Consider the following 27,945-nt stretch of genomic DNA (forward strand, 5'->3'; position numbering starts at 1 on the left):
TAACTGGCTCAAATCTTGTTTTAAGTACCCTGTCTACTGAGATATACGGCCCTCAAAACTTCTCATTATGCACTTTTTGACACACCTCTCTCTACCCCAACACATTCAGAACTCCCACCTCCAAGGTAGCTAAGAGAACAATAGTACTGAAACAGATTAAATATCCTCAGAGACAGAAGCGTACTCTGACAGCAAACAGTGCAGGACACAAAAGAGAAAGTAGAATTAAGTGAGTATTTAAGTAGAATTAAGTGCTAACCTTTTTCTGGCCATTCTGAGACAGTCAGAGGGAGTTCCTGAGTTGGCTAGTAAATTTGCAGTATATTTAACAGTCACACAGGACCTTATCCTTTACAACAGATGTAATCTGCTTTGTGCATTTGTTGTTGGCACTTTGTGTTTTTTACAGTGTCTTTTTTGTTTTAAGAAATGAGACCAGGTCTGTCTGTCTGTTCTCTGACATAATGTGGTTGTTGTCCTTGCAGAGTATTTGGCTTTGTTGCTAGGAAGCAAGGCAGTGGCACAGACAACGTGTGCCACCTATTTGCAGAGCACGATCCAGAGCAACCTGCCAGTGCCATTGTGAATTTTGTGTCAAAGGTCATGATTGGATCCCAGAAGAAGATCTGACTGTTTTCCAGCCTTGATTCAAGAGCTCTTCTCTGACTTTGTTTAAGAAAAGCACTGTGATATGGAGAAAGCCTAATCAGCATGAATGTCAATCCCAAGAAAGAGATCAGCCTTTTATTTGAAGATGCCTCTGATTTAGCGAAGCATTATTTGTTTCTTTTCATTTCAAAGGACAATGCTAAAGAAACTGGGTACCACCCAAACCTGTAGCCCATATCTGAAAGAAGCATAAATGAAAAGCTTTTCTCCTGAAGGATTTCTAATATTGTTTTCACATTTCATCATTTATTTCATTATTTCATCTTTTGGATCAGAAATACTCCCTCACTACTAGACTGTGCTGTTTTTATGCAGAATTCATATAACCTCCACAAAGAAACTTGATATAGTTGCGTCAGTGGTAGCTATAGGTCCTGCAAACATGTTTTTGAGGAGACCATTTGCTCTTTCCTTCATCTTTCTGGGAATCAGTGATGGGAACTGAACGGAGAAAGGGGAAGCTGTATGTGACAAGAAGGCTTGTGTAAGTTGGTTTCTGATAAGAAAAGAGCAGCAATGTGGGAGATTGCACTGTATTTAGCGTAAAGAAGAGTGGGCAGTTTTAATGGGAATGGTTTAAAACAGAAGAGACAGCAGAAGAGACTAAAAATGGTTTCATGGAAACATTCTGTAATTGTATATTTTATTATTTTTTTAATACTAAGAACTAAGGGAAGATGTTCTAATAATAATCGCAGGATAAAAATGAGGGAAAAGCAAATAAATTTTTATAACTTATATTTTCGCCTGTGCCAGATTATTTATAGTAAACCTCAGATCTTGATATTTCATATGGGTATTTGTGAAAAAGGAATGTGGAGGTTTGCCACTCAGCACTATTTTGTGTAAGTAAAGCATACCTTCCTGTAGACGACAGAGTATCACATTTTTACTTCTGCTTTACAGTGACAAGCTAATTCCCTTTTCCATGTCTCTTTGCAACACTGCTTTGGCAGTAATATTTGTTCCTCTGTCTAATTCTTATGTAATTGGGTTCTTTTTTATTGGACACCTGGGGATTTATTTTTGAATTTTTTAATCTGTAGGAAGGATTTTTATGATTTATAATTTTCAATAATTCCTTGAGACAAGAAATGCAAAAGGGAATTGAATTTATTTTGTTACTCTGTACAATTTCTTGAGATATTTCTGTCATGATCTGTACAGCTGTCACATCTATAAGTATCCCTGTATATCTTTCTAAACACAACTGTATTTTAAATGCATAACAGAACACCAGTTAACTTTATAGCAATGCAATATTACAGGAAATGGATACAGTAGGTTAGAGTGGTAATACTCATAAGGTAAGCCATCCAAGGTCTACTGTGTAATTCCTGTACAAAAAGAACAGTTCTAGACCTCCACATTAGAACTGAGGATAATAAAGCAACCACAGTGTGACAGTGCTAAGATTTTTATTGCTTCTATTACCTTTTATGAGTTGCTGTGAATGTTTCATTAATAACCTGTGGAATAAAATATGAATTCAGCATAATGGATGCACGAGGCACTGGATTAACACATATATCCTGGAGGATTTAATCCTTTAATCCTATTTTACTAAATAATGACTTAATCAAATGGAACAGTATGATAGAGCTACATGGTCCGAAAGTTCCTCCAATCTGAATGGTGTTTATCCTGTATAATTGGCGATCTGATTTTTATTAATAGCTTTCATCCCAATTTTTCTTAATTATCGGGACCGTGGAAGCCTTATTCAGTCACCATACCCCAAAATATTACCAAATTGCTTGGTTAACTAACAGTTCTATGTAAGTAACCTTACAGATAACCCCTTAGAAGGAGAGGGAGCGAGAAACAGATTAGATTTGAAATCTAATATATGGGGACCAGAAAGTGGTGAATTAGTAACAGTAGACACTGGATGTCATAAAACGGTGAAGCAATCCAAAGTATTGTAGCTACCATTGAAGCAACAAAAGCAGGTGCTATTAATTTTTACTGAATTATTTTCTTCTTCTGATGCAGAGGTATACTGCTTAAATGGTGTATATGTCCCATTCAGAAATACATTGTTTTGTTTTTAGGAGTTTTGATTCTTTTGAAACACATGGACACAAGTTCCTTTTTGTATTCTTTTGATGTACCAAGAATGCAGTTACCTAATCTGGTCAGAAAGCTGGAGTGCAGTGAATTTCTTCAGCTGACATCTCAATTAGATTGTCAGGTTTTCTGGGAGGAAAATGTTACACAATAAATCTGATGTGCTGTGAGCATTTAAATGAGAAGGAATTTTTAAAATATTATTTTCACTTTTTTTAGGTGATAGTTGAATTTCAGTGTGCCTTTTTAGACACCAAGTCTTGGCCTCCGGTCTTTTTTTTAATGATGTATTGTCATTCCAATTTGAGGCTTCAATTTTAATCCTTTATGCATTCTTGTGGCCTTCTGAGTTCAGGAACATAAGGAATTGAATGTTACTACTCCTGGTGGTGTTTCCTGGTTGTTCAGATTTACTTGGTAGGTAGGAAAAAGAAATTTCCCCATTTCTAAGGGAGTTCTTCTACTATATTCATTCCTTTGGATGGTATATTGTCACATGCTTTTGCTTTTTAATGAATTAAAAATTGCACAAAGCAAAACAGTTCATTATGTACCATTGTGTATTGTATGTAGAAGGATATTGACTGAACTCATGTTTGTGACAAAGACAGGATTAAATAGTTTATGCAGCACTTTCTTTCGAAGGTTTTTGGTAGATCTGTATATGCGGTTTCATAACTAATGCCAGCAAGTTGACACACATATTTAGCCAGGCAATTATTAACCTGCTTATAATAGTTATTATACTAATTATAGTATTAAAATTTTACAGCACTAAACCACAAAAAATGCTGAAAATCATGTTTTTAATTAAATGGTTTCTATGTATCCAACATTATCATTAAAAATGTAATGTTCTTTTATTTACCTACTAGTGAAAGTGTTTGCCTTTTCTTGAAACGGTAAGGCAACAGAAGGTCTCCAGTATGTAAATTAATGTTCTATAAATTCTTTGTATAGTCATTTTCTCTGCTTTCCAAATATTGCCTTGATTCAGATTATAATAAAATTATGAATGTGAAATTTCACAGCACAGTGTTGCAAGGTAGTCTTTTCTGAAAGAGTTATTTTTCTGCATTCAAGACCAATTAATTAAGGAAATCTTGGTGGGGTGGGAAAAGATTGAGTGCTGAAGCAAGGGTTTAGTTTTGCTTTATAAAGATTTCTTTCAAGAATCTGACACCAAAAACTTCTATGGAGTCTTAGTAATTCAAGTGTAATCAAACCATGTGATTTTTCTCGTGCATTTGCTTTTAAAATAGCATAAAAGTGCCTTTTGCCTGCACTGCATATTTCAGTTTAAGGAGAGAGAATTTATGATGCCACCTTCTGAGATATCTGTATGCATTCAAATGACTAAACTGTAGCCACTGCTCCATCACTGTGACTACATTAGAAAAACTTGCAGAGGAGCATGGAGAAGGTGGGTAGAAGAAAAGGTGGAGAGGTTAGAAATCTAACCCCTAGTTGAAGTTGCTCTCTGTATACTAAATCTGTGCATCAGCCCCAGATTAAAGGTTTTTTTATTATATCCATGTTTTATTAGGATTACTTCTGACAACGATAAGCTCTAGTATACGGTGCTAATGCCATTTCTGTGAGGCACAGACTGACAGGAATTTCTCATTCTGTGTGCTTGACTGGAAGATGGGGAGCAGAATAGGTCCCCCACAGTTCAGGAGGAAACAGCAACCTACTTCTCTGCCAGGACTATTACACATCTAAGGGTCCAGATGGGATCCACTCAAGGGTACTGAGGCAGCTGATGGAAATGCTTTCCAAGCCATTTTCTGTCATTTATTAGCAGTCCACGTCAACCAGGAAGGTCCCAGATGACTACAGACCTGCCAGTGTGATGCCTATCTACAAAAATTGTCAGAAGGAAGATATGGGAGATTGTCAGCCTGACGTCAATATCAAGGAAGGCTGTGGAGCAAATAATCTGGGGAGTGGTCATACTCTGCATGCAGGACAACTGGGGGATCAGGCCAAGCCAGCATAGGCTCATGAAAGGCAGGATCCTGCTTGACTAATCTGATCTTCTACATAGGTGACCTGCCTAGTGGATGAGGGATGAGGGAAAGACTATGGATGTGGTCTGCCTAGATGTTGGTAACACCTTTAACACCATCACCCTCAGCATTTTCTTGGAGAAAGTGGCAGCTCACTGCTTAGAGGGGTGTACTCTTTGCTGTGTGAAAAAAATTGGCTGGATGACCAGGTTTAGAGACTGGTTGTGAATGGCATTAAAATCTACAAACTTGATGAGGAGCAGCAGCTGTGAGAACTGAGATTGTTTGTTCTGGAGGAAGCTTAAGGGAGACCTTATGCCTCTGCACAGCTACCTGAAAGGAGGTTGTAGCAAGGTGGGAGTTGGTTACTTTGTGCAGGTAGGATGAGAGATAATGGCATCTGGTTGTGCCCAGGAGGTTCACATTGGATATGAGGAAAAATTTCTCATCTGAAAGAGTGGTCAAGCATTGGCTGCCCAGGGAGTAGAGGAGTCACCACCCCAGAGGTTCTCAAGAAATATGTAGATATAGCACTCAGGGACATGATTTGGTGGGCATAATTGATAGGTTGGTAGTTGGGATTAATCTTAGAGGTCTTTTCCAACCTTAGTGATTGATTGATTCTTACGAGGAAGGGCTGAGAAAGCTGGGACAATTCAGCCTAGAGGAAGGAAGGCTTCAGAGGATCTTGCATCTGAAAAAAGGGAACAAAGGATAGAGCCAGGCTCTTTTCTCCTGTCCCCGAGTACCACTGAGAGAGGAAATGAGCAGAATCTGAAACATGGGAGATTCCATATGAATGTCAGAGAACTTTTTTTCTTTTTAAATTTGTAGATTTCTGAGCCCTGGCACAGGTTGCTAAGAGAGGTTGTAGAGTCTCCATCCTTGGAGATACTCAGATGTGGTCTGGACATGGTCCTCTGCAGCCTGCTCTAGGCTTGTTCAGGGTGGTTGGTCCAGATGACTTCCAAAGGTCCCTTTCAATCCCATTCATTCTGTGATTCTATGAATATTATTAAAACACTAAAATTAAGGCAAACTCTTGTGCTTTATGCGAAAGAGACAATATCTTCAAAGGAAAGGAAATGCAGTTTTGGATAGTTTGCATAAACTTAACATCTGTGTTGGTCTGTAGGATATTTGTGGGCATTACTTCAGTCTTTATTCATCAAGGTGTTGATGGTTCTGTCTGTTTTTGGTTTATGAGCTTGCATTCTAGTGTTTGTACTGTCCCTTTTGTCATACAAAGACCCCATAACACTTGGGCTAGGTGATGGGAGCCAGACCTTTGTCCTATAACAGCAGGGATGAAGCAAACATTTGACTGAGAGCAAGTTGAGGTGTGCTGCTTGCCAGCCAGCTGCAAAACATAACCTTGCATCTTAAATACTCCAATGCTTGTTTGAAGGCAAAACTTGCCTAGTGATACACAACATTTTGGGAGAGGTGTATCATTTACCTGTATTAAGGTTATCTCTAAAAAAGAGTTAATACTATGTAAAGCAAAAGTTTGCTCCACCTTTCTTAGAGATTTTTTATATAGGATGATTAAATTGCCCTAGGCGAAGGTGTGAGCTTAAATTTCATATTAGTTTTGTAGTATTTTGGGTACTTAGGGAAAGCATAGTGTCCAAGGTGAGTAGAATAATGCTCCATGGTGTGGCTGACAGTTCTTCACACAGGGCTTTCTAGAAGTATGGTACACTTTCTGACAGCTGAGAGATGGCTGTAGCAAAGCGTAGGAAAAAACAGCATAGCATTTTTCTGCTACTATCTTTTATACAAGATACTAGAATGTTACTTACCTGCTTTCAACATGAACTATGAATGAATGCCCTCAAGATTTTTTTGGTAGTACAACCAGTGAAGATTTGCAATATTCCATATGAATAACTCCTGCATTGCAGATTTTAACTCCTGTACACAGAGGGAATAACTTCTGTGGTAATTCCTTTTGAATCAGCTATATTTCTAAAATATGGACTTCCTAAAAGAAGTTTAATATTTTTACTAAAAATCCCACCACAGTATGTTTCTGTTTCATTTATAACTAACTCTCTGAAGATCTGGAAGTTGGCTTCCCTAAAGATTAGCATCCTGATTTTACTCTTTGTCTCTCTGATATTCCTCAGGAGTGCAAATTCCACAATTACATTATATTGGTCTAAAATTGTTAAGAGACTGTTGGATTCTCTACTGGCTGATGATGTGAGGGAGTGGCAAGTAATGCCTTTATTTGTGAGTGGCCAGAAGATGGTGCACAAAATTGCTGGATATCAACTAAACTTTTTTATGTGCAGAGGAAGGAGAAAGAAGGAGATGAAAAATGTACTGGCTCATAAAGAAGCTCTTTTCTGAGAAAGAGAATATTTTGTGGCTTGTTCTCATGAACAACTGTTATAAGAAAATAACTGCTTTAGTTCCTGCATGTTTTTCTACAGAATCATGAAAAACATAGAGAAGAATATTTATAGCTTTATTTCCAATTAATTAGAGAAGAATTTTTAAAGTGTAGTTCAGTCAATCTTCGGTATTAACCGCTGTTTGCTATTTAATGAGAATTGCTTTCCTGTTTAATACTTTAGTAGGTATGTTCCCAGCACCAGATTTAAAGCTAGTAGTTCTTAGAGTCATAGAATGGCTTGGGCTGGAAGTGACCTCCTGGATCATCAAGTTCCAACTCCCCTGCCACAGACAGGGCCACCAACCTCCATATCTTAGGTCACACAGAAACGCATCCAGGCAGGTTTTGAATGTCTCCAGAGGAGACCTCACAATCTCTCTGGGCAGTCTGGTCCAGTGTCCCGTCACCCTCACTGTGAAGAAGTCTTTTCACGTATTTATGTTGAAGCTATTGCTTTCCAGCTTGCACCCTTTATCCTATCATTGGATGTCAATGAGAAAAGCCTGGCTCCATTCTCCTGACACTCACCCTTTACATACTTATAAACATTAATGAGGTCACCACTCAGTCTTCTCCAAACTAAAGAGACCCAGCTCCCTCAGCCTCTCCTTGTAAGGGAGCCGCTCCATGCCCTTAATCATCTTTGTGGCTCTGTGCTGGGTTCTCTCAAGCAGTTCCTTGTCCTTCTTGAATGAGGGGCCCAAAAGCAAGCACAATACACCAGATGTGTTCTCACCAGGGCAGAGTAGAGGGGGAGGAGAACCTCTCTCGACCTATTAACCACACCCCTTCTAATACATCCCAGTGTGCCATTGGCCTTCTTGACCACAAGGGCACAGTGCTGGCTCGTGGTTATCCTACTGTCCACCAGGACCCCCAGGTCTCTTTGCCCTACAACTCTCTGGTGTCTTCCATACAGCCAGTTCACAATCCACCTCAAAACCCAATTGTCCAGGCCATGTTCCGCAGTTTAGTTGTGAGGATGCTGTGGGTGATGATACCAAATGCTTTACTGAAGTCAAAATAGACCACATCCTCTGCTTTACCATAGAATCACAGAATCACAGAATCACAGAATCACAAGGTTGGAAAGGACCTGCAAGATCATCCAGTCCAACCACCCTCCCATTCCTATCAGTGCCACAAGCTACTAAACCATCTCTCGTAGCTCCTCATCCAGGCGCCTCTTGAACACTACCAGGGATGGCGACTCCACCACCTCCCTGGGCAGGCCATTCCAGTGCCTGACCACCCTCTGAGAGAAAAAGTTTCTCCTAATATCCAACCTAAACTTCCTCTGGTATAACTTCTTGCCATTTCCTCGGGTCCTACTATTTGCCTGGGAGAAGAGGCCAGACCCATTTGCACCACAACGTCCCTTCAGGAAGTTATAGAGAGCAATGAGGTCTCCCCTGAGCCTCCTCTTCTCCAGACTGAACAATCCCAGCTCCTTCAGCCGCTCCTCATAAGACCTGTGCTCCAGACCCCTCACCAGTTTCGTTGCCCTTCTCTGGACACGCTCCAGGGCCTCAATGTCTTTCTTGTAGTGAGGGGCCCAAAACTGAACACAGCACTCGAGGTGCGGCCTCACCAGTGCTGAGTACAGGGGGATGATCACCTCCCTGCTCCTGCTGGCCACACTATTTCTAATGCAGGCCAGGATGCCGTTGGCCCTCTTGGCCACCTGGGCACACTGTCGGCTCATGTTCAGCCGAGCATCAACCAACACCCCCAGGTCCCTTTCCTTTTCACAATCATCCAACCACTCATCCCCAAGCCTGTAACGCTGCCTGGGGTTGTTGTGGCCAAAGTGCAGAACCCGACACTTGGCCTTGTTAAACCTCATCCCATTCATCTCAGCCCAGCGATCCAGCTTGCCTAGATCCCTCTGCAGGGCCTCCCTGCCCTCAGGCAGATCGACACAACCTCCCAACTTGGTGTCATCTGCAAACTTACTCAGGGTACACTCAATCCCTTCATCTAAGTCATCAATGAAGATATTAAACAAGATGGGCCGCAGTACCGACCCCTGGGGGACACCAGTTGTAACAGGTCTCCAGCTGGACTTCACTCCATTGACCACCACCCGTTGAGCACGGCCCTCCAGCCAGTTCCTTATCCAACGGAGGGTAAAACTGTTCAAGCCATGGGCAGCCAGTTTCCGCAGAAGGATACTGTGTGAGACCATGTCAAAGGCTTTGCTGAAGTCTAGGTAGACTACATCAACTGCCTTTCCCTCATCTACCAGTTTGGTCACCCAGTCGTAGAAAGAGATGAGGTTGGTCAAACACGACCTGCCTTTCATGAACCCGTGCTGGCTGGGCCTGATCCCGTGGACAAGCTGTGTGATCTCTCCCAGGAGGATTTGTTCCATGACCTTCCCTGGCACTGATGTCAGGCTGACAGGCCTGTAGTTCCCCGGATCCTCCTTAGGGCCCTTCTTGTAGATGGGAGTCACATCAGCAAGCCTCCAATCCTCTGGAATCTCTCCAGTCAACCAGGAGCGCTGGTAGATAGCCGAGAGCGGCTTAGCGATCACCCCCGCCAACTCCCTCAGCACCATCATCTATCTATCTGGTTATTTCTTCATAAAAGGCTATCAGGTTGGTCAAGCATGACTTCCCCTTGATGAAGCCATGCTGACTGCCTCAGATGACCCTCTTCTCCTTGATATGTCTTAGAGACAGTGCCAAGGATAAGTTGTTCCATCACCTTTCTAGGGATGGAGTGAGGTTAACCAATCTACAGTTACCAGGGTCCTCCTTCTTGCCCTTTTTGAAGACTGGGGTGACATTTGCTTTCCTCCAGTTCTCAGGCACCTCTCCCATTCCCCACAACTTATCAAAGATGACAGAAAGAGACCCAGCAATGATTTCTGCCTTCTCCCTCAGCACCTGTGGGTGCATCACATCAGGGCCCGTTGATTCATGGATGACCAGATTGCTTAACTGGTCTGCTACCCAGTTCTCATCAACTGAGGCAAACTCCTCCTTTATCCTGACTTCCTCTGGGGCATATAGACAGAGACAAAGAAGGCATTCAGTAACTCTGCCTTCTTTGTACCTTCTGTCACCAGGGCACTCACCTCATTCATCAGTGGGTCTGTATTGCCTCTAGTGTGAGTATTATCTGCAATGTATTTGAAGAAGTGCTTTTTGTTGTCCTTGACTCCTCTCACAGTGTTTAATTCTAAGGAGGCCTTAACTTTCCTGGCTGCCTCCCTACATCCTCTGATAACAGTCTTACATTCCTCCCAGGTGGCCAGCCCCTTCTTCCATGATCTGTAAACTCTCCTCTTCCACTTGAGCTTGCCCAGCAGTTCCCTGTTCAACAATGCAGGCCTCCTTTTCTCGACTTCCCACCTGTTGGTGTGCTCTGATCTTGAGCTTGGAAGAAGTGGTCCTTGAATGCTAACCAACTATCTTGGGCCCCTTTACCTTCAAGTACCCTGTACCATGGGATTTCCCCTCGCAATTGCTTCAAAAGGACAAGGTTGGCCCTACTGAAGTCCAGGGCTGTGATTCTGTTTGGTACTCTATTCTGGCCACATGAGATGCTGAACTCCACCACCTCATGTTGTTTGCAAACAAGGCTGCCCTCAACCTTCTCCGCTTCTGCCAGACCCTCCTTATTAATGAGAATAAGATCCAGCAGCACTCCTCTCCTAGCTGGCTCATCCACCATTTATATCAAGAAGTTATGATCAATGCTCTGCAGGAACCTCCTGGACTCTGGCTGGCTGGCTGAGTATGCCTTCCAGCAAATATTCAGAAAAAATCCCCCACGATAACCAGATGCAAGGCTGCTATCAGCTGCCTGAAGAAGGCCCCGTCAACTTCCTCGTCCTGATCTGGTGGCCTTTAATAGACACCTACAACAGTGTCACCCATGCCAGTCTGCCCCTTAATTCTCACCCACAAACTCTCAACTGCTCCTCATCCACATCCATGGATAGTATCAATACACTGTAGTTTCTCTCTCACGTAAAAAGCAATTCCAGCACCTTGCCTTACTGGCCTGTGTTTCCTGAGAAGGACATAGCCATCCATGACCACATTCCAGTCACGTGAGCTGTCCCACCATGTCTCTGTAATTGCCACCAGATCATAATCTCCTGGCTGAACACAGATTTCTAACTCCTCCTGCTTATTCCCCATTCTGCTTGCATTGGTGTACAGACATTTTAGGGAGCGAGCTGAGCATGCCAATTTCACCATATGGTGGGAGGCTTCCTGGTCTTCATCAATGTTAGAGCTCTGCCCCACTAATGCAAGAATAGTTACAGCCCCATCCCCCTTCAAAGCTAGTTTAAAGCTCTCCAGATGAGCCCCACTAATTCCTGTCCCAGAAACCTTTTGCCCCTGTGAGATAAACCTTTCCCACGTGTTACTGTTAGGCCTGGTGTCTTATGAAATCAGCCATTTTCAAAGATCCCAAAGCCCTGCCTGTAGCACCAGTCTCATAGCCAAGCATTTATGGACTGGATCCTTCTATTTTGTCCCATAACCTCACTCGAAAATGGAAGGAGGGAAGAAAAATTAACTTGCACTCCAGAGTCTTTCACCAACCATCCCAGGGCCTTATAGCCTTTGGATTAAGCAAAACAGCAAAACAGATGAAGCCTGTGTCAATGGCCTTAGGATCATGTCAAAGGCCTTAAATGCTTATAAGTCACGGATCTAGGAAAGAGAAAGTAAAGATAATTTTGTGTTATATATTGGCTTAATTTGCTTGTCAGGAAGCAGCAGCAGCAAGACTGTGCAAAGTGGCAAAGCCAGGAACTGTGCATTATTTGGTATGGGCTGTACCCTTGCTGATGTGCTGAAGTCCCCAGGGTCTGAGCCAGGCAGTCAGAGCAGGGGACTGGTAATGGATTTCAACAGCAAGCCTAGACAAGGTTGAATCTCGATGCAAGATTCAGCAGGAAGGAAAAACAAACAGGGCTAAAGGAATGGCCAGAGGCAAGGAGGATCTGAGGAGTCCATCCACAATCTGAAATCCAGCTTACCTTGTGATTTCCACCAGAGCGGGGAAGTCTGCCATAGCCAGAGCTGATATGTCACTCCTAGGTCCATGGGAGTGAGTGGCTATAGTTGAGGGGGCTGTTCAGAGCCATAGAAGATTACTAATTCCCGCAGGGTCCTGATAGTACTCTTGCAGAATAAGTAATCTTTAACAGAATTGAAAAGTTTCCTGTATAATTTATAATTTCCACAAGTATTTAACTAAAAAATATAAGCACAAAGCTTTACAAACAATCCTTCTTGTAGTGAGGGGCCCAAAACTGAACAAAGTACTTGAGGTGTGGTCAATGCCAAGTACAGAGGGACAATCCTTTCCTTAGCCCTGTTGGCCAGACAACTGATGCAAGCTTTCAGGCATGTAGACATTCACCAGAACTTCAGTTAACCTTTTTTGCCACCTTCCCGTTCTTAGATACTAATGACCTTTTAACCAAGAGATGAAATACCATGAAGCTTTGGAATCTCCTGTTCACTCTCTACTGTCTGGTCAAAATCAATTCCACAAGCAGTAGGACTGCAGGAGTTTCATTTGTCTAAGAAAGCAAGGTCAGGTATTAGCTCAAAAAAACCAAACCAAACCAAACCAAAAAAAATTGCATCCATGCAGTATTTTGAAATATTTGTTTGAAGCAACAGGATGAAATTTAACAAAGAGATAATAGTAACGATGTTCAAAAGCTTCAAACTTTTTCAGAAAAGAATACTTCATCAAAATACCAGTTTTCAACAACAGAAGTTACATATGGAAAAGCAGGTTTGGAATACGACATTAGTTTATTTGTACTGGGATGATGTAACTTTGCACCTAGGTAAATAAGGTTGCTTCATAAACTGTGAATGCATATGGGAAATTATTTGAACAATAGGTTTTATGTGAACTGTTTTCTTTAGACAGCAGCTAGAATAGAAATTTTATTGAACACAAGGGCTGCTCTGAAAGTAATGCTTCCTATTATATTATATTGGCTCACAATATCAGAGGTGAATGTTGGTGGTACAGCAGAAGAGGCATAACATTGCACCAGTATTCATTTGGCCTGTATTCATATGCCCTGGAAGGGCATATGAAGCTAAGGCATGTCACTGAAATCCTCCATGTGAAAAAAATGGCATCCGTTAACATTCATTGATGCTTGTTGAATGTTTATGGAGTCCAAACAATGAATTTGAGCACAAAGCGGATGCAGTGGATGGTGCAGTGGCAACAGTGACAGTGGGTCTGCTCTGCTGGTGCAGGTTTTTATGAGCATGGCATGCAGGTTCTTATGCATTGCTGGTGGAATGCGTAGGCTGTGACTATGTTGAAAAATAGCATTTCACACCTGAGATTGTGCTTTATCAAATGGTGTTATTTTGCTCTTTGTATAAGTTATAATTTCCATAAATAAGAAATAAATGGGAGGCATTCTTTTAGAGCAACCTACAGACTTAGTTAAGGTTAATTAACCCTTTTCCCTACACCTCCTCCTTCCCCTTTCTTATCCAGTTTTCTAGAGTAGTAAAATTCTTCAATTCTAGTGAGATATGTTTTCAAGCCAATTTTATCCAGCAGGTGTCACTCATTTATAAATAATCTTACTGAGATTTTTCAATGCCACCCCTTAGATAAGACAGAGCCTTCTGAAACAGTTGCCGGTCTCATCAGATATGTCTTGTTATGTAAAAGAATGCACAAATTACTAAACTATATGTTACTGAAATAAGAAAGAAACTTCAAAAGAAGTAGATCTATTTCAGTCTGGAAAGGCAATTTTTACTCTGGAACTGGCATCTAGTCTAACTCCACTGCAATGAACAGGGACATCCACAGCTAGATCAGATTGCCCAGAGCCTGGTCTAGCCTGACCTTGAATGTTTCCTGGGATGGGGCTTCCACCACATCTCTGGGCAACCTGTTCTAGTGCCTCATCACCCTCACTGCAAAAGACTTTTTCTTTATATCCAACCTAAATCTGCCCTCTTTTAATTTGAAACCATTTTCCCTTGTTCTATCACAACAGACTCTGATAAAGAGTCTGTCCCCTTCTTTCTTGTAACTTCCCTTTAGACACTGCCTCCAGGTCACCTTGGAGCATTCTCTTCTCCAGGCTGAACAGCCCTAGCTCTTTCAGCTTGTCCTCATAGGAGAGGTGTTTTTTCTCTTGGACCATTTTTGTGTCCCTCCTCTGGAAGCATTCCAACAAACAGGTCCACATCTCTCCTGCACTGAGGACTCCACATCTGGATGCAGTACTCCAGGTGAGGCCTCATCAGCACGGAATAGAGAGACAGGATCACTTCCCTTGGCCTGCTGGCCATGCTTCTTTTGATGCAGCCCAAGATACGGTTGGCATTCTGGGCTTGGAGGGCACATTGTTGGCTCATGTCCAGCTTCCCATCCACCAGTACCCCCCAGTCCTCTTCAGCAGGGCTGCACTCAATCCTTTAGTCTCCCATCTTGTATTGGTGTAGAGGTTGACTTGACCCATGTGCAAGATCTTGCACTTGGATTTGTTGAACGTCATGAAATTCTCCTGGGCCCATTGCTCACTTTCAGTTTGATATATTTGAATACTTCAGGGAGATAGATATAGATATATGTATTTGAATCACATCGTTACCATACTGGAAGAATCTCATTTCAGCTCCTGCTCTTTTAAAATTTGAGTACAAAAGAGAAAAAACTATTGCAAAGTCTCCTCAATAGAGTATGAACTGTGGAGTTACTATAAGCCTTTACAGATTCAGACTATAGGTACAAAGTGAAAAAAAGCCAAAGGAAGGAGCGTCTCTTGGATTATTCTGGCTCTTAAATTTTTACACACAAACACAATCAAAAGTCTATTATTTGCTCTGTATGAAGAGCCTGTCTTCTCACTTTCACATTAGTGTAAGTTTTGACTATCATAGAATCATAGAAACCTTAGAGTCAGAAGGGACCTGTGAGAGCCATCTAGGCCAATTTCTCTGGAATGATCAGGTACACCACAGCTAGATCAGGTTGCCTAGGGCCTTATCCAGTCTTGCCTTGAAAGTCTCCAGGGACAGGGCATCAACCACATCACTAGGTAATCTGCTCCAGTGCCTCACTACCCTCACTGTAAAAGATATTTTCCTTAAATCTAACCTAAATCTACTCTGATTGAGCTTGAAGCCATTTCTTGTTTTTCTATCACCACAACTCTGCTGAAGAGTCTGCCCCCTTCTTTCTTATATCTCCCCTTTTGACACCAAAAGCCACTATCAGGTCACCTCAGAGCCTTCTTTTCTCCAGGCTGAACAGCCCCAGATCTCAGCCTGTCCTCTTTGGAGAGGTGTTCATCCCAGATGAATCATCTGGGACAATTTTGAAGACCTTATGTTAGCAGATACAGACATTTAGATTTTTTTTAATAGTTGGTTCTACTGTGCTAAGATCTTTCAAATTCTCTATTAAGATGCAATTGTTTGTCCCATGCATCATCTGAGCCATAGTCTTGATATGGAGTGACTAGGAAGAAGTAGAAAGATCTCATATTTTTAGGATGACTTCCTGAACCACAGCCTAAACGTTAAAATTAGTGTAGTTCAGTTTTAAGGAGTCCACAAAATTAATTGAGCCCAACTGGCTGACTGCTTCAGAGCTAACCAAAAATAATCCAAATGCCTCTTGTACACTGACAGGCACGGGGCATCAATCACTTCACTAGAAAGCCTGTTCCACTTCTTGACCACGCTTACAACACAGAGCATAGTCTTTATTATCTAGTCTGAACCTTTCCTGACACAGCTCTGTGACACTCTTATGTGTTTTGTCATCCGTTAGCAGGGAGAGGAGAGCAGAAACTTCCTCTCCATTTTCAGTTTCCTGGAAGTTGTAGAGGACAATGATGTCATGCTGCTTGTTTCTTTTTCTTTTCTTTTTCTTTTTTTTTTTTTTTTTGTGCTCTGCCATTGATTCCTGCCTTTAGCCAGCTTTAAAGGCTTCAGGGTTGCTTTGTGACTTCAAGTTCTTGATTCCTTAGGCAGGATGAAACACCAGTTCTTCAGAAATCTTTGTATCTCCTGATAAGTGATAGTGTACAGGTGCTAAGCAGGATGTATATGGTGGGAGTTGGGACTGCCAGAGAAATATCACTAACTTATTCAGGGTGAGTGGAGACTCTTGAACACAAATTGTAGACTTCATTCCCCTGTGCAATTCAGGCATGGAGGGTTTTTTAATAGGATCAGATTTCATAACTGAAAATCTGCAGTTTCTTATGCAAATATCAAGCAGCATTGCTAAGACCAATACAGATTTATGTCTCAATCATTTATCCATGTAACATATTCATGTTTTATTTTTGAGGAATCATACAGTATCCTTATAAAGAAATGTATATCTTGTACCAACACTGTCTCTGCGACCTTGTAATTAATAAATCAAATTCTGCTCAAAGACAGACATAAGGAAGGAGAGAAGAGAAGCCTCCTCCTTCATTTTATTCTGTATTCTCTCATCAAATCCTTAAGAAGGTATGTTAATTAGAGCATCTTTCTTAGAGTTTTCCCAACATTACATTGTTTTTATCTTCTTGTATTAATTTTCTACAGTTGCCAAGCTAGTTGACTCAGGAGAATGTCTGCTTCACTCCCTGGGCAGATCACACTACCATCTCTGCCAGGCAGGAAGTGGTGAGTACACATAAGGATTAGGGTAGGACCACTAGTAAACATTAGTAGCATATTTGTTAATCAGCAGGAAATTACCAGTATGATGTATAGCTGGAATGAAGTATAACCTCTCCAGGTTTTGAGCTCTAAGAGGTTATGAAAGCAGAGCAAGTAATATGAAAAGGACATTGATTCGGTGCCATCATTTCTAACAGAGAACTGCCCAGTTATAGCCAAAAAGGGTCCATGGACAGCAAATCCCAGGAATGTAGCCTGAAGCCTCAAACTATGGAGAGGAACCAACCATAATACTCCCCTCCTTAATTTGAGTCCATTCACTAGGACACAGAAACCATTTACAGATGCTAAATTTTACTCAGTGGCTACGTTGCAAAAGCCAAAAATAAATTGATATGTTGTTTAAACTCCACAAATGTAATTCACATTTGTTTAGAGCTATATTTTTTAGGCCTACAAGTGACTGCAAGATAAGATATTTTGGGAAATAGATTAATTACCTTTGCAAGCTTTTGTGTAACGTGACTGTTGACACGTGCAAATTTTGAATACCAAAGTGTTAAATTTTTATTAAAGAATAAACAGTTGTAAAGTGTCCCCTTTACTATGAATACAGGATGTCCACTATTATAGCTTGCTACATAATACAAGTATTTACTTTTTCTTTGCCCAAATGACCATGGCAGGAAAATATTTGGTGAAATCAGTAGTGCCTTGTTATAGGAGGAATAAGCCATCCAGGAAGGAACTAAAAGACAAATGTTTTGTATGTATTATGTGGTTATGTATGTAGGTCATTCTGAAAATAATGTGTCCTCTTTATTTCCTTGGATGCCATACCAGATTTTCAACTATTCTTCAAAATAGTTGTCATCATTAGCTATGCATTCTGCATGACCATCCAAAATCTGGCTTGTCTTTCACATTAATGTCACCACTGCTGAAACGCATCACCCACCTCCCCTTTGTGCTCACATCCACTGTTTGCTCTCCACAAACATTCAACTAGCATCAATGAATGTCAGTGTGATCTTTTTTTCACATGGAGGAATTCAGTGACATACCTTTGTTTCGTATGCCCTTCCATGCTCAGACACCATTTCATCAGACTGCCCCTTTGCTGCCCTTTGTCACATGACAACAACACGTAAAGGAATATTGTTGGGAAGATTCAAGCTCTACTGCCATACTACCAACATTCAACTCTGACATCATGGGCCAACATAATGAAATAGGAGGCATAACTTTCAGAGTAGCCCTGGTGCATATTTTATGTGATCTTTAAAACATTTTCTTAACTATTTTTCTATCATAGGAAATTATTTTCACACATAATGTAAATTAAATATTTATTTGTTCTAGTAAGAAGCTGGGAAGAGTTAGGAAATACAGAAGGGATGAAAAAACTACTGCAATCAGTGCAGTTTGTGATTTTAGCATTAAGCATAATGCAGCATATGTGGTACAGGCTGAAAGAAAAAGGATTTGTGAACGTATCTTATGTATTTCATAAAGTTAATTTTTAACATTTTTTAAATTTGAAAAAAAAAAATTGCAGGGTTTTTTTTTAAATTTTGAGACTCCTCTTCATTTTTGTCATGGAGTTATTTCTAGATCTGTGTGTGTCTGTAACAGGGGGACAGCAGGCCCACAGGCCTGCCGCCCAAAAAAGGTTGAGAGGTTGTTGCGGAGGTGCTGGCAGGTTATGGGCTGGTTTGGCCCAGTTCCATGACTAGTGGGGCAGGTGGAACCACAGACTTTTTACATTTCCCTCACCTCAAACTTTTACTTCACCTGGAGATTACAGGTAGTAAACTACATTGCAATTTGTTCTTTGGCCTTTAGATTTTAATTTCTTTTATGAATTAAAATTGTGTCGCTGAGAAATTATCATAAAAATCTGAGGTATTCTTTTCAGAAACTGTCCAAAACCATCACAATCTAGACAATGCTGTTCTGTCTCCTGCAAAACGTCCCTGACATGCAATAAAAGTAGTCAGGCTTGCTGAGTTTTCAACAACCTGCTTTAGCAAAAACACCACTAACAAAATCAGATAAGATTAACTTGCATGGACTTGGCAAGAGGTCAAGTCCTGTTTTGGTGAATCCATTAATTCTCCCACTTCTGTTAATAACCCACTTTGAAGATTATTAGCAAGATTTCGTGGCAGTAGGTGGGAACTCCACTCGATCTTTTCTAATCTCTGGATACTGTTTGGCAGGTTTACCACAGTGAATAGTTCTTTTGACTTCTTGTTATTTCAATTGATGCTGCAGAGTTCATGTGCTGATGGAAAGAAAGATCACTGATTATTATTAGGACAAAAAAAGGCAACAGCTCTATAGGCAGAAAATATTAGACAATACAAAGTGCAACTAGAAGATCGTCTGCCTCCAGTGGTGTTCTGGATCTGTGAGCAGTGTTATGTGATAAAACTGTTTTACTTCTCTAGAAAGTGTTAAGTTTTCATGGCTAACTAGCTTGCTTCCTGGTGCAGTGTGTTATTGTTCTGTCTCAAATGAAAAACGCTCTGGACTGAGTTAGGAATGTGTGGGTAAGTGCCAAGGAAAACATTTCTCTGGCATAAAAACCTGCCTCCACTCAGCATCTGTAGAGGGTATGAATTGAACACTGTGGAATTTGATCCACTGCTATGTGACTGATAGACATGTGAAATTTTTTGCTGTATGTTCTCTATATATTTGAGCACTCCCATAGCAACAAAAAACAAACAAAAAAATAAACAAAAAACCCCATCCATATGAAGGACATTGGCTTAATTCAAGGAGGATTTGCTTATTCTCTTTTCCTGCTTTGGCTTGTGGAAAATGGGGAGAAGTAAAACACTTACAGATTGATGCAAGTTCCAGTTATGTTAGTGGCACTGGTGGCAGAGGGGCAAACAGGGAAAGAATGAGGAAGAGAGATCTACCCAATCTAGCATAGCAAAGTGTTAGGAAAATGTCTGCTCCAAAAAGCTTGCTTAATCATCCTTATCCCCAAAAGAGACCGAGGAGAGCCTTCAGCTTTCTTTTTCTGAATAAAGGAGAGTCCACTGGGACATACTTCTGTATAGTCTCTCAAAATACTGGGGGACACAATCCCTCTTCTATCCCTGTACCCCAATGCTAGTGAAGCCTTCTCCCTTTTCCCCACTGGTTGAGGTACTTGGGGTTCATCTCGACTGGACTATCAGCCATCCCACCGGTAGGTACACCATTTTGTTTCCTCTGTGTATACATACTTTCTAATCAGATTCAGAGTTTGTTGTTTTGCCCAACTAGAAGTGTCTTTATATCCTGTAAAGCCTACCACTCCTCGCTCTGCCCAGCAAACAAGATTTACACACAGGTGCTAAGCTAGCATCTCTGGTCATGTATCTGCACAATAAGCTTGTTAAACCAGATTCTTGTGACTGAAACTCTTCTTTTCAACCTTGTTTTGCAGAGACCCCTATCCTTTTTTATTTTTGTTCTTCCCAAAATTTATTTTGCAAGGACACTTTGTCCTTGCTTTTCCTTCAATAGTATATTTAATTCAGGAAAAGAGCCTCGCTAGCATTTATTTCTCTCTATTTGATTTTTTCTGATTCAGTTGCTCAGCAGTGAACACAAAACACAAAAGAATAGAATGCAGCAAAATTCTGGAGGCTTACTAGTTACAGACATCATACTTTTACCTGTTCACTTCTTCATCAATATCTCTCATGCATCCATGCCCTGGGAAAGGGAAAAGGGTAGAGAGATGGCCCTAAAAACAAAACAGCATCAATGATCTGAGGAGAAACAAACTAATTTACTAAATAAGATATTAGAATGCAAGATAGCACACTACAATATAATTGAAGCTAATAAATCAAATAAAATGAGAATGTCCAAATAACTGAAGGCCTTATGCTAAGTGAGCTGGGGTGATAGCAACAGAGACAAACTAGATAATTGAAAGGGAAGGTCAAGTGATCTACGAACAGCTCTTATCTTTCTCTCCGAGCAGAAATGCGAACAGAACAGCGAATGTTGTTTTTCTTCTCTTCTGGGACAGGTACCCAGAACTGGTGTGTTGACTCTTTAACTCCCAGTGCACTACATGATGTTACGATGTGGAATACTGGTAACCAAAAATCATAAAACCATGACATCAGAGTTTTCAGTGAACTGTGTGATCTAATGGTTGAAGCTGACCCTTGGTAAAGCAATAAAGCTGTCCAGCTGTCTCAGGTGAGACATGAATTCTGATTCACCTACTGGAGGAGCCTTTGCTATTTAGCTTACCAAAGATGTAACATGATTAGTCTCCACAGGACAAAATCAACCTCTTGAAACCATCTTGCCCTGCCTCATTTATGCATTGTTTCTTCTGTTTTCAAAATGCCTTCTTTTCTATCTGTATGATTTTACAGTTACTGAAGTACAAAAAAGGAATAAGATGAAGTTACCAGAAAAGCTGAGAAACATTAATTGTAAATATGTATTCAATTTGCCCACACATCATCCAGGATTACTTTTACAAGTTCCAAGATTGCTGAAAAAATCATCAAGTTTGTTTGCATATTTGCAATGCTATTTTCAGTTGATGCAAATAAATTACCAGCAAATTTTCAAATGAAATGTACTGAGTTGCAGTCAGATATTCAATGCAAAGAAAAATTTGATCAGGTCTCTTCACTAGACTTCAATAAGACCTCTCTTACCAGAGAAAAGGATCCCTCACTTCACAATAATGCATTATTAACATCATTGCTTACTGGCAGTATGTACTGCTATTTTCAAGAATGAGTAAAATTTCATTAAAAATCTGTGACAAATACCTTGAGAACAATTGCAGGCACTTCCATTAAACAAGATTGCTACATTTTTGAAATATATTTTTTATATTTTTTATATTTTTTATATTTTTGAAAATAAATATTATTATTTATATACATTAACTATATTATATATTTAATGAGGGCTGCTACAAAAGAGCATCTACTATCTATTATGTTTGTCCAGACATCAGAGGCAGATGTTTATGGTATGGCAGTAGAGGTTGAGCCTTCCCTCCAACATTCCCTTACATTTTGCTGCCATGTGACAGATGGCAGCAGAGAGGCAGTCTAACAAAATGGCATCTGACATGAAAGTGCATTAGAAGCAAAAGTATGCCACTGAATTCGTTCAGATGGAAAAAATAGCACCCACTGACATTTACTGATTCTTGCTGAACATTAGTGGATACCAAACAGAGGATGTGAGCACAGTGTGGCAGTGGGTGGTGTGTTTCAGCAGTAGAAGTGTGACATGCAGGCTCTTGTTCATTGCTGACAAAAATGCATAGGTAATGGTGGTGATTATGACAAAAATTAATGTTTTGTATCTGAGAATTTGCTCTCTTAAATAGAGTTATTGTGCTCTTTGTATCGGTTGTTCTTTCCATGGAAATAAATAGGAGGTTTCTGTTTTGGTGCAACCTATGCATATGCAGCCCAAGACAATTCCTCTTCACTCAGCGTGGCTCAGGCAAGAGAAAAGGTTGGACACTCATGCATTAATCAAAGGCTTTGTGAGACAATTAGCTAAATGTAAGTTTCAAAAGTTCAGTCTGGATGAGCTGTCACAAATTTTATATACTGACTCAAAATTAGATAGATATATAGATAAATTAGATCTTAGATATCCAAATCTGTGCTGAAAAGAGAATAAACAAAGTCAAAATTTATGAGACATCTTCCATCTTCTTTTGATTTAAATGTAGTCAGAAGAGCTTTTCTCAGAATCAAGAAGATTAACTTATGTTCTAAATTGTGAAGTATTAGTAAGCCAGAGATACTCAATCACATTCTCCTCTTAGACAAGCTTTTTGTGCTTTCCAGGATCCTATATTGTTGTTAGCATGGCTACTCTCCCTTTACTCATAAATACCCATGTTGGTTTCTGAAGATAAAATCTCTTTCTCATTGAAAGGAGAAAATACTAGTATTCTGTAAAATATGCTCTTTCTTACAGCTAATTGGAATCTAGCACCCACCATATATTACATTCACATCACTTTTTCAAAAGATGTATTTCCTTTCTGTCTTTAACAAACAAACAAGGAAATGAGGGCAACTGAAGAGCTTACGAGGAAGTATAGGTAAGCAGGAGAATTTACACACAAGTTTTCCCAGAATTATCTGAAATTTGCCTCCTATGATGTGTTCCAGTTTTCATGTCATCAGTATTATCCCTTGGCAGAGTAGTTATAGCATGTGGTGAAAGGATGAGCTTGATAGTGGAGAGGCTTATATTCTCAGCAGAATGGAGGTGGAAGGATTTTCTGGAGTAGATCTCTTAAATAAAATCTACTTTATAAATAACAGTTTGGATGCTTCTTAAGAATCATCCATGGTATTCATGCAGTTCTCCTGCAGGGTCAGAGCCAAAACTAAGAGCCTTGTTGGCTTGGCTTGAAGAAAGTCTGTCAAAGTAGCTAAAGGAGCATGTATCTTCTCAGTGCTGAGCAGCGTTTTCTATACTCTTTGAATGATACTTACAATCTTGTCTGGGTAGTCATATACCAAATTGTCTGCATGTCTACACAGTAACAAGAATAGAAATTTCCTCATACTTTTATACGTAGAAGTATGTAGAGAGGATACATTATTTGTGACTCAAGGACTAGAGAAGAACAGAAGGAATGGGATATTTATGAAGTGAAAAATCAAACAGAGCAAGCTATCAGTTGAGGAAACTTGTTTCTTAATGAAGTTGTTTAACTGATGCGGCCTCCTTTCTTTTTATTAAAAGTTAGGTTTGAAATATTAGTCTACCTCACTTATTTTGGCCTTGAACAGTGATGCTGTTCAGCTGCAAGGACAATGTTTGGCCTAAGGAGGGGATTAGATTGTACTCTAAACCTTCCCAGGGAGAAAATTGATGGAGACATTTTTCCTATATGTATCACCTATTCCTATAAACTGTTAGCTTTTTAGGAAAGAGCTTACCATTCTGTGAATATGAAAGAGAGATGGGTTAACAGAGTCTTTGTTGTCCTGTGATAATTGAGCGTAACAGGAAAAAGAATGAGACATGAAATACTATGCTCCTGTCTGCTTGAATTTCCTGTAACTTGCATGTTTTCTGTTAAGTATTGTAGCATGTACTGTGCAATATATACTCAGAGAAGTACAGAGGTGTATGGTGCCTAAAGAATCTGAGTATTCACAGCTCCTTCAGACTGACTGGGTCCTGAGGGAGTTGGTGGATGAAGTTGCTAAGCCACTAACCATCACATTGGAGAAGCTGTGACAGTGCAGTGAAGCTTGCAATGCCTGGAGAAGAGGAAAAAGAATGCACATTTTTTAAAAATGGAAAAAGAAAAAAGTGAGTGCCTCACTTCTTGGCAAGGTACTCAGCTTTTTGGTGAGGTTTTAGACAGAGGTTTTTTTGGACACTTTCCATGCTGAAGCAGGGAATTGCCTCAGCTTTTTGAGGGGTAGCCCTGTCAGTGAGCAGCTGCCAGGTGCCATTGTACTCCATGTGGCAGTAGTGTTCTGATGTCATGGGAGTGGAGACAGGAGCAGAGGTAGAATCAAGCCCTGTGTGTATAAAACCTGCTACTAGGGAGCAAGAGGCTCTGGATTTTGGGGGAGAAGCAAGTGAGGATGTGGTGGGAGGTCCACCCTCGAGGTTGTCTAGAGTGAGGTGATCGACTCCACACTTCAAGACTGCCTCCACCAGGAAAGTCAGAAAGGTTACTATCACAGGTATCTCCTTTCTGAGAGGAACAGAGGGCCCTATATGTCAGCCCAACCCTACCTGCAGGGAAGTGTGCTGTCTCCCTTTTGGCCCAGGTGAGGGATATTTCTAGGAAACTTCCCAGTCTGATTTGCCCCTCCGATTATTATCCTTAATTGATAGTTCAGGCTGGCAGTGATGAAGTCACTGAGAAAAGCCTGAGGATTATCAAAAAGGATTTCAGGTTAGTGGATAGAGTGGAAGTATAGGTCACATTTTCCTCTGTCCCTTCAATGGCAGGGAAGGATACTGAGTGAAGCGGGAAAACCCATCCCATAAATAAGTGGCTGACAGGCTAGTGCAAATGGAGGAATTTTGTTTTCTTTTGACCATGAGGTAGCTTACTCACCACCTGGCCTGATGGCTGCTCAGAGGTCTCGCTTGTCTCGAAGGGGGAAACAGATCTTAGCCTGGGAGCTGGCAGGACTTGTTGAGTGGGCTTTAAATTAGATATGAAGGGCATAAAACCAGGCCCACTAGAGTTGAGCCTAGGTGAATGATGATGAATGATGATGGTATGGGGGGTGAGGCAAGGGGCTCAGCTGATATGCATCTACACCAATGTGTACAGCATGGGCAACAACCAGGAGGAGCTGAAAGGCACTGTGCAGCAGGCAAACAGTGATTTAGTTGACATTACAGAAACATGGTGGGATTGCTCCCACAACCAGAGTGCTGCAATGAATGGCTATAAGCTCTTCAGAAGGGGCAGGCAAGGAAAGAGTGGTGGTAGTGTGGCTCTCTGTGTTAGAGAGAGCTGATGTTGATGTTGTTGAACCCTGGGCTAGGAATTATAAGGTTGAATCTCTATAAGCAAGGATGAGGGGGAGAGCCAACAAGGCAGACATCCTGGTGAGACTCTTATAGACCACCTAATCAGGATGAAGAGACAGATAAGGCGTTCTGTGAACAGCTGGCAGAAGTTGCATGATTGCCAGTGCTTGTTCATGTGGTGGACTTCAACTTCTCTGATATATGTCAGAAATACAATACAGTGTGGAACAAGCAGCCTAAGAGGTTTCTAGAGTGTATAGAAGACAACTTCCTGATGCAGCTGATAAGAGAGGCTACTGGGGAGATGCCCCACTAGACCTGCTGATCATGAACAGAGAAGGACTGGTGGGAGATGTGATGGTTTGCCCAACCCCCAGCCTACTCCTATGGTATGGCCACTTTTGATGGCTTCGAATCTGATGAAAATCAACTATTGTGTTGAAAAACTAAGTGTTGAAAAACTTGAAAGGCAGGTTGAGATATTGATGGGGAAAAAACCTAATCCAATCATTCCCCTGTGGAAGATCAGGAACATCTCTCTAGAAATTACTGGAGACTCTGTACAAGGAAATCTACATAAAATAGACACTAGGTACTAAAAGGTCAGATCTTGAGGTTCCACTTGGGAGGAGATCCGACCGATTGTAACTCAAAAGACACAAAAACTGCAGGACAGACTGGTGGGGTGCCCCATCACCAATGGTGCCTCTCCCAGATCACAGTACTTGTAATGTCTTGCCCATATACGGCAGCTGAACCGAAGATTTAGTACAGCAGCCTAGACAAAAATGAAGAGAGAGTGTGCCAGCATGGGTGCTCCAATTACAGGACATGGGGGCAGAAAGCATCATGGTGAATGGATTGTAAATTTCAAAACTGGCTCTCATTACCACTCACCCTGTCCTGAGGCAAAGATTACATGCTACCTTGCAACATAGTGAGGAAAATCGTTCTGGGGGATCAAGCCTAGTAAGCATGGGTTCATGAGAGGGAAGTCCTAGACTACCCTGATCTCCTTCTATGGTCGAGTGACCAGCCTGGTGAATGAGGGAAAGGTTATTAATTTAGTATACCTAGACTTCAGCAAAGCTTTTAGTATTGTTTCCAACAATATTCTGAAGAAACTGTCAGTCCATGACTTGGACAGGTACCCACTATGCTGGGTAAAAACCTGGCTGGATGACTAGGGTCAGAGAGTGGTTGTGAATGGAGTTAAACCCTACTGGTGACCAGTCACGAATGGTGATCCCCAGGGGTCAGTACTGGGATCTGTCTTGTTCAGTATCTTTATTAATGACCTGCATGAGGGTATTGAGTGCACTCTCTGTGAGTTTGCAGATGACACCAAGATGGCAGGAAGTGTCAATTTGCTTGGGAATCTGGACAGGCTGGATAGCTGGGCTAAGCCCAATGGGATGAAGTTCAACAAGACCAGGTGCTGGGTCCTGCACTTTGGCTGCAATAACTGCAGGCAACGCTACAAGCCTGGGGCAGAGTGGCTGGAAGACTGTGCAGAAAAAATGGACCTGGTGGTATTAGTTGAGGCTCATGAACATGAAAGCCAGCAGTGTCCCCAGGAGACCAAGATGGCCAGTGGCATGCTGGCTTGTACCAGAAATAGCACTGCCAGCAGGAGCAGAACAGTGACCATCCCTCTGTACTCAGTCTTGATGTTTAGTTTAGGGCCCCTCACTACAAGAAAGACATTGAGGCCCTGGAATGTGTTCACAGATGGGCAAGGAATCTGGTGAGGGCTCTGGAGCACAAGCCTTATGGTGGCTTGCATGAAAGTTTGGCTGTTTACTGAGACTATCCTGCCATATACATGATATATTAACCATGACAGAAAAATGACATCTGTTTCTTTACTCAGTGTTCCTAAGCAGAAGGTGACTTAAGCGAGGAAGAATCTTCTAATATAGTGTTAGACATTTTCAAAAGCAATACTGAGGGAGTACAGTTATGACTGTTGCTGGTACACAAGTTAGATTTGTAAGAGTTATTGTTGACATGCCCTAAAAGTACAAAATGAAATGAAGCAGTAGAAGATTTTTTATAGAAGCAGTAGAAGATTTTTTAAAGTGGATATATCTTACTCTAACTTATCCTATGTGGGAAAGAAAAATAAAATGAAAATGGGATTGGAAAGAAAGCAGAATAGTATACAACAGCAATGTTGGAGACATTGGATTTTATTGGCTAGAGAAACGGCTCATGAACATGAAAGTAGAAATATGGAAGAAAATTGTACGCTGGGGAGAACCCACTGAAATTTTTAAAAGTGATATATGGCTTTTGATCATATGTTACCTAGGAAACATAATATAGTTTGGCAATCTTTGGAAACCGTTATTTTTGTGGAACAGAATACTTGTATTCAATCTGTCAATGTACTTCGTATCTGAGTACAGTAAGAATATGTACAATAAATGAATATCTAAGCCAGACAAAATCCATTGATGGCTATACTTCCATGCTGGGACTGAAATACTGTTTAAGAACAAAGTCTTACTTTGTTCTGACTTGAGCCTCACCAAAAAACAAGCTCAACATCAGCCATAAGTCTGGTAGAATGACTGCTAGAATGACTGCCCAAAATATCTAT

At 41.0% G+C, this 27,945-nt stretch overlaps 1 protein-coding gene across 7 annotated transcripts in view; it reads left to right on the forward strand.

Annotated features, from left to right (window-relative positions):
• TNS3 (tensin 3) overlaps positions 1–3,772 on the forward strand; it is a 216,469-nt gene extending 212,697 nt beyond the window's left edge. For all 7 annotated transcript variants that reach the window (XM_048940293.1, XM_048940294.1, XM_048940295.1 and 4 more), the window contains one exon: positions 486–3,772. In XM_048940293.1, the coding sequence (XP_048796250.1) occupies positions 486–630 (145 nt within the window). In that variant the 3' untranslated portion in view covers positions 631–3,772. The remainder of the gene's footprint in view (positions 1–485) is intronic.
• Positions 3,773–27,945: the final 24,173 nt, after the last annotated feature.

Source organism: Lagopus muta, chromosome 3 (genome assembly GCF_023343835.1).
Source record: "Lagopus muta isolate bLagMut1 chromosome 3, bLagMut1 primary, whole genome shotgun sequence".
Taxonomy (NCBI): Eukaryota; Metazoa; Chordata; class Aves; order Galliformes; family Phasianidae; genus Lagopus; species Lagopus muta.